The sequence below is a fragment of the Solea solea genome, chromosome 11 (assembly GCF_958295425.1).
Source record: "Solea solea chromosome 11, fSolSol10.1, whole genome shotgun sequence".
Lineage (NCBI taxonomy): Eukaryota > Metazoa > Chordata > Actinopteri > Pleuronectiformes > Soleidae > Solea > Solea solea.
In genome coordinates, this window is record NC_081144.1 from 860,335 (window position 1) to 875,316 (window position 14,982).

Consider the following 14,982-nt stretch of genomic DNA (forward strand, 5'->3'; position numbering starts at 1 on the left):
ATGAGGACAGAGACAAGACATTCTCCTTAAAGGTCCAGTTTGTTAGCCGAGAAATCTAGACGCTCCCTAGTGGTAGCTAATTGAATTGCAGCCAGGGTTCCGTCTAGAAACTCCTCGCTCCAAACTCTGGTTTGGCCAATCACATGGCGTACAGAGTCGGTGGGCGGGGCTTAACATGCTGACGACAGACTTGTGACAGCGCGTAGTCTCTCTGCTACATGTAAATAAAGAAGATGGCCGCTGATTTCAAATCAACTTTGAACGATTTAGTTCAAGTTTTCTTTAAAAAATGAAGAAATAACGACACTGAAGTCGTTCCTTCTAATGAAAGATGTATTCAGAGTTCTGCTCACGGTCTGGTTTATCTGAACAACCTGTCGTGGTTTCTGCTGCGGACGCTTTCTCCTTCTTTTCATCCAGTTCACCTGCAAGTCGCGATCAAGTCTCCTGTTGGACTTTGCCGGTGTTTTCTGGTCCAGTGCCACTAACGTGCAGTAATCTCTCAGTAATACGTCTTAATAGTAATAGATTTTTCCTGTTTGTAGCCATGCAGCCAGCGCTCGTGACTCTCTGACATTTAGAGGCCGACAGTCTGTTGACGTCACATTTTACTATCGACTAAGTTCACTTGGAACCTGGTCAGAGCAGGTTCTAAAGCCCCTTTAAAATCTATGGTCCCAGCTCGCCTCGCCTCGGCACGGTTTGGGTTGGTTTTCCACCACAACAATAGTACCTACTCAATGTGGGCGGAGTCATCACTGCACGGCTGCACGAAACTGCTGTGACTTTCGTTTTACACGTGACACACACACACACACACACACACACACACACCTATTTGTGAGGATTGATATTTCACAGAATTTCAAAATAAAGGTCTGCGTTGATAAGGAAAGATACATACATATTTATACATATATATGTATTTATATACATATATGTATATAAGTAACAGAAGGAATGCAGTGTAATAAAATAATAAAAATAATAGTTATTTACAAGAAAACAAGAAGGAATTGTACACGACTGAGCTTGGTGTGCAGAATATACTGCTCTGCCTCACAGCGTCTGCTATTGCTGCCTCACAGCAAGAAGGTCACCGGTTCCTATCCCAGTTTGATGGAGGGTCTTTCTGTGCGGAGCTTGTATGTTCTCCTCGTGTGTGTGTGTGTGTGTGTGTGTGTGTGTGTGTGTTCTCTCTCCGGGTTCTAAACTGACCTGAATGTGAGAGTGAATGTTTGTGTCTGTGTGTTTGTCCTGCGATGGACTGACCACCTGTCCACGGTGTCATGTGTGGGGCTAAAGCTGTAAGAGATGAATGAATGAATGAATTTGTTTTTTTCTCTGTTGTGTTTCATTCACTTATTTTGAGACGTTTAAACAGAGACTGCAGAGGTGTTTGTGGCCCGTTCTTGTTTCTTCAAACACAACTCAGACACTTTACACATTGGACCTTTAATTACAGTTAAGTGTAAAAATATTTACTCTACTGTATGTTTTAATGAGTCTCAGTCGTGATGAACTTCACTCACTTTGGTTCACTGAGTTTTTTGGTCATAGTCTGGTGTCACGAGTACACACATGAGGAAGAGCAGCAGGAAGAGATGTATGTATTTGTTTGTGAAGTTTTTTTAATTGTACATTAATGGACGTATGTAAATATGATGGATTTTATCATAGGTTGGTATACGTCTCTTCTCCCTAGGCATGTTGATGGAATAAAACAAAAATACACAAGAAGAAGACAAGAAACTATACAAAAATAAGAAAAAAAGAGCGTGCACTGTGTTCCAGTTGAAATACAATTTAAAATATGATGCAGGAAATAGAGACCATACATTTCAAAGTGCATAAGGGACCAACATGTACCAAAGAGCTGAGTTTGTTGCATGTTCACGTGTAAAGAATGTGAAATAAGTTGCATATATTCCTCAGGAAACTGCACGTTCTTCTTCTCACACAACAAAGATCTCCAAAGTCTCGCACAGAAACGCTCATGTACCTGTTGAGACTCTTGTCAGAGTCAGAGCTGCTGCTGCTGCTGCTGCTGCTGCTGCTGCTGATGCACACAGAGATTATGTGGATTAAGTGTGTTATATGTCACACAGTAAGCGTCTGGTGTGGGATGATTTCACAGCCGAGGTGTGGAGCTCTGTCTCTATCTCGTCCGCGATGGTGCAGAGTATCAGGTCACGCTGCGTCCTGCTGCAGGATGATAAGGTGGACGGGTGGGACGAGCCGCGTCCTGTGTGGCCACGCGTCCACGTCACTGCAGGAGGAGGAGGAGGAGGAGGAGGAGGAGGAGGAGGAGGAGGGAGCTGCAGATGACATAAGCAACTGCTTTCATCATCTGAAACACATTTATATGTCAACAAATCTTTAGAAACAAACTTTTAAAGGGTGGATGATTATTTTTTGGACATTTTTGATCATTTATAATCACAAAATAACCCTTTAGAACCAAAACAGAGAGGTGTTTTATGAAACTTTCATATTTAAGGGATTTTCTTCTGAATTTTAAATGGTGCATCTCAGTGAAAATATATGTAATGTTCAGTTTTTCAGATTTTATCAAACTTTTATTCTCATATATTGTCACATTTTTGAATTGATTTTAAATGACTGAGTGGATCCAGAATGAGTAAAACGTCACAGTTTTACAATAATAAACACACAGTTTCTCTGAAACCTCTATTTTCATCCATTCAGGTTTTTTCTGAATATTAAAGAGTGGATGATGATTTATAATAACAAAATAACCCTTTAGAACCAAAACAAAGTGGTGCTTTATGAAACTTTTATTGTCATATTTAAGGTTTTCTTAGGCAAACATATTTTTTATCAATTAGAACCAAATGTTAGGGGTTTTATGAAACTTTTAGTCTTATATATTGTCATATTTTTTAATCATAAATATTTTTTGACTGGATCCAGAATGAGTCAAACCGCACACAAAAGAGTTTTATAACAATCTAAAATAATCTTTGAAACTAAAATGTTTTTTTGATCATTTTTTAACATTTTTAAAATGTTTTCTGAAACTTTAAGTTTCATATTTGAGGTGAAAATGATTTTTAAAGGAAACTTTTATTGACATTGTATAATAATCTAATCTTTATAACAGTATGAATTCAACCATCAAGGTTTGGTACAAGGTTTCTCTGAAACTTAGATTTTCATATATTCAGATTGTATGTGAATATTAAAGAGTGCATGATTATTTTATAGATAGATAGATAGATATTATAGATAGTTTTCATCATTTATATCGCAGTTAAATCAAAATGAATGTTAAGAACTTAAAAAAGTGGTGCTTTCTGAAACGTTCATTGTCATATTCAGGATTTTTATTTGAATATTTAAGGTAAAAAATATACATTTCTAACATCATTAAATCTACAAAAATCCAGAAGACCAAAAAACAATATGTATTTCTTTCTCATTTATAACAATCTAAAATTATCTTTAGAAGCAAAAATTAGGGTTTTATGAATCTTTTATTGTCAAATATTACATGTATTGTTATTTTTGTTGAATCCAATTCATTGAGTGGAGTTTTATAACAAACTAATCTTTATACAAATCTTAATTCATCTTTAAAACAAAACAAAAGAGTCTTAAGGTTTCTTAAGGTCATGTTTGTTATTTTTATATAAGAACAAGAGAAAATCGGCCTTTTATTCACAGAGATTTATAAGGAAAGGAAAATACATAAATGTATGAATAAATTGAGATTTGTTATCTGTGAGTGTTTATGTCTGTTCCCAAGTTAGGAATTAAATATTAAATTAAGCAATATCATGAATACTTTGCTGAGTTTTATTAGTTTTATTGTGTAGAATTAGTTTTCCTAACAAAACCCGTTACCTGTAAATCTATATAACTTCTTACAACTACTAATAGACTTTTTTTTACAAGTATTTTTGTTTCATTTAAATCGTTAGTTTTGAAGGTTTGTAATAGTAAGTTTACATGTCTAATTCGTTATCTAATGTTTTTGTTTTTTTACTTTTTTATAATTTAATGATTAATTCATTATTATTACACACTAAAATTCTTAAAACACATCCAATCCATCAGAGATAAATTAAATAAATGTAAAAACATAAGACCTGAACAGACCTAAGAGCAAACAGTAAAACAATAAATCACATCACAATTAAAGGTGAGAAAGAGAAAACTCAAAATATGGAGTTTGGGGGATTTGTCTCATTTAGTTTAAATCAAAATAAATACTTTTTGTTCCTTTATATATGTAGAAAAGATTCATGATTATTTTTTAACATTTTAGCTCCAAATAAATCAGAGATTACGTGAGTTTTGTCTCTGTAGAATCCAGAGGAAACGAGAGGTTTTGTTTGATTTTAGAGGATTTCCAAAAATCACAGAATGTACAAAAGATGACATTTTATTAACTTTGTGTTCACTTTAGTTCACATAGTGCTGAAGAATAAACTTAAAATCATTGTGATGCTGCTGTGTTTGTTTAATTCGACCAAATTTGACCAGGTTTCTTTTTATTTATTTACATTTTTCACACCTTTTACTTATAAAACTTGGCAGAAACACAGTAAAGAACAGTGTAGGGCCTTTATTTTCTTTGAAACAAGTGACTTTGACGTCGACTTTCTGTCACTTTTATTTCTCTTTTTCAATCCCAACGTCCTCTGTTGTCTCAGATCCACTGTCTGATGATCAAATAACACATTTATTTATGTTAACTACCATGTAAGTGGTCCTTTAAGTTAAAATGAATATTTCTGTCTGCAAAATGTTTTTTTGTTTTTTTTTACAGTTCTTTGCCATTTCTTAGCCTTTAATTGATGTGAAACAATTTGTATGAAAATTGAGATTTAACTTAACTGAGAAGTCACATGGTGCGTGCATGCGCGCGAGTCTCAGCCTTCAGCTGAACTGAAAACCAGGTTGTCGGCGTGAACACAGAAAGGTCAACGGGGGCGGTTTGTGTGTTTGTTGACTACCTTGTGTGTGTGTGTGTTTTTCTCCTCCTGTGAACAGGCCACAGGCGAAAAGAAAGAGTGTGAGGGAGGCGGAGGTGAAGAAAGACAAGAGGGGGAGGAAGGAGGAAACGTGAGTGACACACATTCATCTGTAGATGTTACAGTGAAACTCAGAGTTATGAGTCCGGGGGAACTTATACATGCAAGAAAAAGGGGAAATGGGAGTTTTCATAAACACTGCAGTGAGTCAGAGATGCAAAAAAAAAAAAAAACTCAACTTCTGTTTATTAACAAATCAATTTATGATTTAAAATCATGTGCATTTTAGTTCCATTTGTGTTGCGATGAGCATCGTTTTATTCACCTGAAGGAAGTCTCTCTCTCAAACTCCTCCTGTGAGTTGTGGTTGGTTGCATTGTTATCGTCGCTGTCATCTCCAACAATGAAAAACAGTGTGTGTTCAGGGGGATGGGGGGAGGAGCAGAGAACACAGAGAACGACACACACACACACACACACACACACACACACAGGAAAAAAGAGGGAAAGAGCAGCAGCCAGCTGCCGAGCGTCTGAAAGAAGAGAAAAAACGAGAGTGATTGAATACAAAGAAAGAAAAGAAAGAGAGAGAATATGTTAGCCGGGCTTGGCTGAATCGGAGGATGTGAGGGGATTAAGTATCTTTCAAAGGCCTGAGTTGAAAAACATCCCAAACAAAGACACGGATTTTGTTATAAAAACAATAATAAATACATTTCATTAGTAGTGTAAATACTTGTTTGGTGTTTTTTGCTTTATATTAACGACATGCATAGAATTCTTTCTCAGCTCCACGCAGACAATTCATCAACATTCTAGTTTCTTCAGAAATGTTTTGAAAGACAAGGAATGTGTTGCTCATCGATCATGGATCGATGTGAGCAGATGGTTGTTTCCTGTGTTCTGTAAAGTAAGTAAAAGTATCACTATTTTTTATAAAAGTACTGGTCTAAAAATGTACTGTAACAGTTACTTAGTTATTTAGTTAACTAGGTTCTTTCTTGTGTTTTGCAAAAAGGACAAGGGAACACAAATCTACCTGTTTTTAATAACCTTTTACAAATGAAAGTGCTGACAAAAATATGTAAACATATAAAGTATCAGTCAAAATGGGTCAAAGGTCACAAATGCTTTGACTTTCTCACTCACCACTCCACATTGTTCACCTGTCCTCATCATTCATTCACCTGTCCTCATGATTCATTCTCCTGTCCTCATCATTCACATGTCCTCATCGTTCACCTGTCCTCATCATTCACCTGTCTTATCATTCACATGTCCTCATCATTCACCTGGCCTCATCATTCACCTGTCCTCATCATTCATTCACCTGTCCTCATCATTCACCTGTCCTCATCGTTCACCTGTCTTCATCGTTCACTGCCAAAGTTTCCGGTGCGTGATTTAAAAAAATCTCATTTTTGAATTGTTGGCTTTGATTCTTGTGTTGGATGTCGCGCTCATGACTCTTCCAGTGACGACACTCACTGACAAATCAGTGACCGACAATCTGTCACATTTTAGTATCGGCTCAGGTCACTTGGAACATCGCCAGAGCAGATACTAAAAAAAAACAAAAACACCATGTACCAGGTACTATCACTGATGGAAAAGCAGAGGAAAATGACTGGCGTCGTGCTAGAACTGTATAAGTGTTTTCCAGGTACCTGTGGTGGAATGTAACAGACATTAATTTACTTTTTAAAAGTTACACATACAAAAAAAATTATCAAATGTCAACTCTTTAATGTGTCATTTTTTTATTTTAAATTTGAGACACTTGGGGCAGAGCTGACAGAAAAGTGCACACGTGTGAATAAAGAGTAACAAAGGTCTATGAGGCTGCACCCAGGCCATGTGTTGCCATGCCGACCCAGCACACAGCGCTGGGGCATGTTGAGCACACATGTGAACAGTGTCATGAAGAAGCTACATAATGAAAAATAAGCTCTGCTCCTCGTTTCACCTCAAGTGTTTATCACTGAACATATAATGTAACACAGATTAACTTCACTTGAAAAATCTCATGGATTTGTTTTTCTTTTGCTCCGATGTTTGTTGTGAACTTCTAGCTTCACTAGAAATAAGCTAAAATGTCCTAAATTGATATAAGTTTTCTTAGGAGAATGGAGAAAAGGCACATTGTGCTTGGCTCAGTGGTAAGGTGACTTGTCTTTCAACTGGAAGGCTGTGGGTTCAATTCCTTGCTCTGCTATGTGTCCTTTAGCAAAGACACTTAACCCCACGTTGCAGCGTGTGAATGGGTGAATGTCAACTGTAGTGTAAAGCAGTTCATCAAGACTAGAAAAGCTCTGTATAAATACAGACCATAATACCAACTCTTCTTCTTCTGATTTTATTTGGTAGTAACGAGTAACAAAGATAGTTTGAGGAAACGTCGTGGAGTAAAAGTAAAAGTTGCTAGAAATGTAAACAACAAAGTAAACATGAGGTAAAAAGATTATAAATAAGTAGAATGATTAAAGTCTTAAGAGTAAAAATTGAAATACATTTAGCAGTTTTCATGCAAAGTAATAAAGAATAGAAAATGCAATTATTAAACTTATTGTTCATAAATCCTGGTCCTTTAAAGGAGGAACGACAACCAAGACAATACCCAAAAATGAAATGTGAATTATAAATGAAAAATAATAAACTTCTCAAAATTAAGTTAAACAAAAAATATCAAAAAAAAATATGAGAGTGGTTTACTGATGCAAGAAAATATAAGTTCCTCAAACTCCTCCTTTTATTCCGCTTCTCCACCTGCACCACTGTTACTGAGGCTGATGTGGTGAAGTGGCTGTGACGCCCCCTGCTGGTTGCACTAAAAGTTCATTGATTCAAAAAAAGGGACTGGAAGAAAGAAAGGAGAGAGAAGGAATAGAAAGAATAAAAAGTGGCGAGTGTGAAAGAAATATGGAAAGAGAAGGGACAGTAAAAAGGAAAGCAATAAAGGAAGTAAGAGAAGAAAAGAAATGAAAGAAGGAGCAATGGCAGACTGGAAAGAAATTTAAAAAAGGATGGACCTCAGTTTTCTGAGTTTAAAAGTAGAAAGTTACAGGTCATCCAGGATTTAATGTCTATGAGACATTCCTGGAGTTGAACAACCTGATTTATTTCATCTGGCCTCATTGATAAATAAAGCTGTGTGTCATCTGCATAACAATGAAAGTGTATGTTGTGCTTCCTAATAATGTTCCCTAGAGGAAGTATATATAAGGTAAAAAGTATAGGCCCAAGCACTGAGCCTTGTGGAACTCCAAAAACTTTTGTTTGTAGTGAGGCTTTATCATTAACATGAACAAACTGGAATCTATCAGATAAGTATGATTTAAACCAGCAGAGGGCAGCACCTGTGATACCAAGAGTCTGCTCCAATCTCTGCAGTAGAATATTATGATCAATGGTGTCAAATGCAGCACTAAGATCTAACAGGACAAGTAAAGAAACTAGACCATTATCTGAAGCCAAGAGAAGATCATTACTAACTTTAACTAGTGCTGTTTCTGTGCTATGGTTTAATCTAAAACCTGACTGAAAATCTTCAAACAGGCCATTAATGCGCAAATATTCACATCATTGATTAGCAACGGCCTTTTCTAAGATTTTAGAAACAAAGGGAAGATTAGATATAGGTCGGTAATTAGCTAAAATATCTGGGTCAAGGGTCGCTTTTTTGAGAAGGGGTTTAATAACTGCGATTTTAAACGGTTGGGGCACATATCCAGTTAATAAGGATAGATTAATTTGAGTTAATATAGAGCTGTTAATTAAAGGAAACACATCTTTAAACAGTTTGGTGGGGATAGGATCTAACTGACAGGTTGATGGCTTAGATGATGAAACTAATGATGTTAACTCAGGGAGATCTATAGGGGAGAAACTGTCTCACTGTGCACCTGGTGCTTCTAAAGCTCTTGTGCTAAAAGATGAGTCAGTCCCAATATGAGGGAGGAGATGATCATTTCTTACTCTAATTGATGTTATTTTATTCACAACAAAGTTGATTAAGTGGTCACTGCTCAGTGTTAAAGGAATAGATGGTTCAGTGGAGCTGTGGCTCTGTGTCAGCCTGAAGACAGTGCTGAAAACAAACCTGTGATTCTTATTTTAGGCAGCTCTACCTTCATGTAGGGCTTTTTTATAAGCTACAAAACCATCTATCCAGGCTATATAAAATTTCTCTAGGTTACTGCAACGCCATTTTCTTTGTAATCTACGTAAAGCCTGTGTAAGAGCACGAGTGTCGGAGTTAGATGTGGACAGATGTGCATGTATAATGCTAATACATCCATGAATGGGACCCAGGAGAGAGGAGGTTGTGATAATGAGGTTACTGTGCACTGAATAAGTCACTTCACTTGGTAGTTCATGAAGCATCAGACAGGACGGTGTGAGAGGAGGAATCTGTGGAACATGTACTTTTGAGGTGTAGGGCATATGAGGCATATACAGTAGAGAGGTGATGATATAAAATAGCCTAAGAACATGAGGGGATCAAGAATTTAATTGAAAGGGAATAATGGAAATAAGTGAGAAATGAGTCAGGATAGAAGTGAAGTTCTTAAGGGATCAAGGGCTTTTTTATAGGATATAAATATAAAGTTGTGTGTTGTGAGGGTGGCCTTTTTTCTGGTTCACCCTCCAGAGCAGAAGGGGGCGGTAATGCACCTATAGATGGATGCCGTAAAACAAGAAGAAGAAGAAGAAGAAGAAGTAGGCGTGTCAGTAAAAGACTCCCAGTGCATGCTGGGAGCATGAAATGAAGCACAATGGCGGTTAAGCGGAGCGCAGTCAGTAGTCTCCCTCTGACATGTTTGTTGTTTTCACTCTTAATTCAAACGTGTCGGACTTTTGCGGAGGAACTGCAGTGGGATGACAATGGCTACATACTGTACTGCCCCTGCATGGGTAAATAACTGCACTCTGCTGCACTAACAGGACACAGCTAGCGAGTCCACTTCATATCTGTTGTTGTTGTTAGTGTTCAGACGAAGAGCAACTCCTCACTTTAACAAACTTTTACACTTAATAAAAAGTACATTTAAGTTGAACCAATACACAGGAAATGCTAGTTAGCAGCTAACTTAGGTTAGCGGAGGACTGCACCTCGTACTGACGTGTAATAATCCTTGAAATGCGAATTGGTAGCATATACATTTGAGTTTGGTGCGTGATGCTACACTATCATCATTTTATTAGGTACAGAGTAACCTGAAAGTGATGGTAATCGCTTCTTTTTATGATTTAAATGGCACCGAGGTGACATTTTTGCCCACTGTCTCTTTTATGACAGGTCACTGTTTACAAGCCTTCTAGAAACTTCAAATGTTTCAACGTAAAACGCAAAATCACAACTAATATTAGATTTACTTCAAGTTTTTTTTTTTTTTAAAAAACCAAGCTAAAGGCATACCTGCTCAAACGTGCCATACAAATAAAACTAGTTTTGATGGATTGATGAGAGTGATCCCTTTGTCGTTCAGGTCGCTTTGGAAACCAGGCCGACCACTTCCTGGGAACGCTGGCCTTTGCAAAGATGCTCAACCGGACCATGGCAGTCCCTCCCTTTATAGTGTATCGCCACCACCAGGCCCCATACACCAATGTAAGTACACTCAGTGAGTCACGGTGTGTGATGTCAGTGCTGAACAGCTGAACGACAATAGGGTAAGACTAATAGCAATACTAGTAAGTACAAGTTGTATTACTAGTACAGTTTAACAATTGTTGCTTTGTGTCAATTTCATCACATTTTCTTGCTATTTAAAATACATCTTGTGTATCACCGGTCTTTTATTTTACAGAATTTATTTCATTCTATTCTCCACAGGTCCATGTTCCCTACGGGGAGTTCTTCCAGTTAGAGGCCTTGTCTGCCTACCACCGCGTGGTCAGTTTGGAGGACTTTATGGAGAAGCTGGCTCCCACACACTGGCCACCAGGGCAGAGACACGCCTACTGCTTTGAGACGGCTGCACAGCGGAGCGTAGACAAGAAATCCTGCCCTATGAAGGTGAGGGAGAGTCCAGCAGAACAGAGCATGTGGTCGATGGCTGTCAAAGATCTCAGTATTGTTTGATCGTGTTTCTGCCTTTTTTCTGAAACATGGAGCTGAAAGTTAAGAAGCATTCAGTGATGTTTATGTGACAGTGCTTTTTTTTTTTCAATTGCTTAGCCTCTCCGTCAACAAATGAAATGAGGGCTTGGGGTGAAATACTGCCCCCTGATGGTCAGAACTTTTCCTTCACGTGTCACTGCTCTGATATTGACTGATTAGTCTTATTCGTTCACAGGACGGGAACCCATTTGGTCCATTCTGGGACCATGTCGGTGTGGATTTTGACAATTCAGTCTTGTTTGGTGGTATTTCTTTCAGTGCCTACCACCAACCTCAGTGGATGAAGAAGTGAGTACATGTTTGAGCAGCCAAATCATCAAATATTTAAATTCATGAGGGGAAAGTGTAAAGGCCCTGAAATATCTGTCTCTAAATGCAAGTAAAGTCTGTTTGTTAATCACATGTCTGTCGAACAGTTCACTGGACAAGCTTTAGACTCGGCAGGTGACTTACTACGTGTGTGCAGTGCTGATTTTGATGTTTGTAAAAGGATTGCGACAGATATAAAGCTAAAACACCCGATTCTGACACCTCAACAAAGTAATGTATTAAGTAGTAATGTAAAAAAAAACCTTACGGCTTACAGTACGTTACGCGTCATAAACCAAACGGTGCACACGTGTCCAGAACCGTGACAAGCGTATTGAATGAACCGTTCCACCTCTTATAGGAATGCATCTACCTCTAAAATGTTAGGACATTTCTTTTTTGTATGGATGGTGACGCAAGATTTCTTGTCAAGAAAACACAAAAAAACACAACTGGTATGCAACGCCTGCAGGCTAACGATTGTTTGAATGGTTGGCTTTCTGTGCTTTGCACTGGTTGTCAGTGTGCCTCAGGTTCTCTTCATGCTTCCACTGCTGGAACAGGTTCCCTCCCGCTGAACACCCGGTCCTGGCTCTGCCTGGGGCCCCCGCCCAGTTCCCGGTGATTGAGGACCACGTGGGTCTGCAGCGCTACATCGTGTGGTCCGATAAGATGGTGAAGGAGGGAGAGGAGCAGATTGCCTCCTCGCTGACCAGGCCATATGTTGCCATTCACTTGCGGATTGGCATCGACTGGGTGAGATCATAAACCTTGTTAGACACATACTGGCTGTTTTCTCTCTCTCTTCTTTTTTCTGACACGATTGTCGGGATTGTAGTATTTTAGTTTTTCTTATAACACAGTTAATATACAGACTTGTGTCCTCTAAAGGAGAATTAGACATTATTTCAAAGTCATTGCTTGTGGTGAGTCGAACATTTCAGTTTTAATGATTTTTTTGTTATATGAAACCTGCACTCTGCTTTTAGAGATAAGACTCTGTCAACTATTTTTCTTCAGGGTGTCCATGGGGTCTTAAAAAAAATATTAAAAGTTGATAAAACATTTTTAAAAAGTATTAAAATGTCTTAATCACGATTTCATGAGGTATTAACTTTTGTCCATAGAGCTTGACTGCAGAAAGTATGCATGAATGTATTCATTTCCCTCCCCGCGTTTGTGGTAGGCATGGTCGCCCATGGTGGGAGGCTTTTTGTATATAGTGCAGAAAGAAGATAAGCGTAACCTCGATGCAGAGCGTGTTAGAGCTTTCTTCCTTTCCTGCTTATGAGTTCCTTTGTATGGTTGTTCTCTATAGATTTAATTGCAAACTAAAACTGTTTTGTGAATTAAATGTGTTGCTGATTACAGCTTGAAGTGGCGATAAGGTCTTTAAATATTTTGAGAGGATTCCTGCATATACCCTGTTCTTGCATTCTGCAGCTTTAAAAACAACTCGGAACCAAGCTGGAGTGTGTGAGTGTGTGTGTGTGTGTGTGTGTGTGTTGTTGTTTCACATTTGCACCTGTAGGAATGTAAAATGCACTTTGTAGGTTTATCTTGCAGACTCATCTTAGTCTCTCCTCTTCATCCACCCTTGCAGCAAAATGCCTGCAAAATGCTGAAGAGTGGCGACACAGGGCCTCACTTCATGGCCTCGCCTCAGTGCGTCGGCTACAACCGTCAGACAGCTCTACCTCTCACTATGCCAATGTGCCTGCCGGACCTGGCAGAGATTCTCAGGGCTGTAAAGCTGTGGGTGAAGAGGACTTCGGCCAACTCTGTCTACATTGCCACAGACTCAGAATCTCACAGCAAAGATATTGAAAAGGTCTTCAAGGGCAAGGTGGGTGTGTAAAGCCTCTGTAAGTGCTGTAAGAAGGATGTGAAAAGTATGACAGCTTTACTTTTTGACTCTTTTGTTCCTGGAATGTTTGAACTTTAACTTAAGCTGAGTTAGGTTTGTGATTAGCTTGTCACTTTTACACTTTTTTAAGTTGTAAAACAGGTTTTTTTTCACAATTAGTATAAAAGCAGAGTGGTACTCGCTTACCCTTTGCTCTTCTTTTTGAAAAGTACTCACTTATTTGCTGTTACAATATAAAATTTCCCCCTGCTGGTTGTTAATTTGTGTTCCACTGCGACTTCTACAGGTGAAAGTGGTGACTCTCAAGCCAGACTCGGCCCAGTTGGACCTGTACATCTTGGGCCGAGCCGACCACTTTATTGGCAACTGCGTCTCCTCCTTTTCTGCTTTTGTGAAGAGGGAAAGGGACGTGCGTGGCCTTCCGTCCTCCTTCTTTGGGATGGACAAGCCCGGGAAACCAAATAAACAAGAGCTCTGAACAGTGTCACATGGTCATTCCCGGGACACCGATGCTGGATGACCACGTGAAAAGCAGTGGATATTTGTACTTTATATAATGGTTCTTAATGAGCGAAGCTTGATGAGACAATAGGGAACATGTGGGTTCAGTGTTAGAATGGGTTTTAATCTGTGAAAAAAGGGATTTTAAGAGATGGTGTTGGTTGGTAGTGTTGAAGTGACGGTTAAAAGGTTTTTTGAAGTGCATGACTTACTTAAACATAGTCAGTCTCTTATATGCAATTAGTGTGCTCCCTGTTAAGAGAATGACGGAGACGTGCCCCGTGAAAACATGACTGCCATTTCTGTCGCCATGAGAGCATTCCTGCCTGTCTACTGCTGCTCACAGCACAGCGAGCACAGTCAGCTTCATATATGACTATGTGGAAGTCACACATACAACCGCTCTAATGTTTTTTACATGTTATGACATGCTGCTACAACAAAACACTATGTTTTTGTCAGTTCTTTGCTTGAAAACCCAGTATGTTGACTCTAAAGCTGTGGCTCGTGCCTGCTGTTGTTCACTACAGTTGAGTCAGGTTTCCTCTCTGTCAGGGAAACACATGGTTTCCCCCCAACATTTCCTTTAACTATAACTGACTGTATTCTGTGGCTGTAACAGGGTCTCACAATCCAAACACGTCAGCAGCAGAGCCTCTGATGGTCCCGGCGAACACTTGATTTCAGCGTCAGTGATCACACGCTAACCCTCACTTTTTCCCCTCTCTCTCTGCTCTTCTGTCCTTCGATCTGTTCGCAGCTCGGTTTTCTCCTTCGTCCTTTTTCCAAGGACAGTAACCGATCCTCCTGTCCGTGCTAATTATAGGGAGGGAAAAGGAGACGGGTCTCTCCACATATTAATTTACCAGGACCAAATAGTGATGGAACCTTCACGAGAACATTGCTGTTGTTGAACTGCACTTGAACAAATGAGTTGATTTGCACTGGATGGACTGATTGAAGTTAAATGGGAATGTGTTGTGGACCGAAGCAATGTATGCAAATGATGAAGTCAATTTTTTTATATATTTTTTTTCACCAATAAAGACGAACACTAGTTTTCAAAGAACAAATCGAGTCTGGTTCTGTTTGGTTTATCAGAATCCCCCATTAGTCAGGGCAAAGGCTTCTCTTTCTGCAGTGTATATTTAAAACAAGATAAATTCTAATATAGCCATAAT

At 38.7% G+C, this 14,982-nt stretch overlaps 1 protein-coding gene across 1 annotated transcript; it reads left to right on the top strand.

Annotated features, from left to right (window-relative positions):
• Positions 1-9,758: 9,758 nt before the first annotated feature.
• On the top strand, positions 9,759-14,874 carry pofut1 (protein O-fucosyltransferase 1). Its single transcript, XM_058642473.1, has 7 exons — positions 9,759-9,914; positions 10,490-10,611; positions 10,837-11,019; positions 11,300-11,412; positions 11,997-12,189; positions 13,037-13,279; positions 13,587-14,874. Exons 1-7 carry the CDS (start codon positions 9,776-9,778, stop codon positions 13,776-13,778), a joined length of 1,185 nt encoding a protein of 394 aa, XP_058498456.1. The 5' UTR covers positions 9,759-9,775; the 3' UTR covers positions 13,779-14,874.
• The last annotated feature ends 108 nt before the right edge of the window (positions 14,875-14,982 follow it).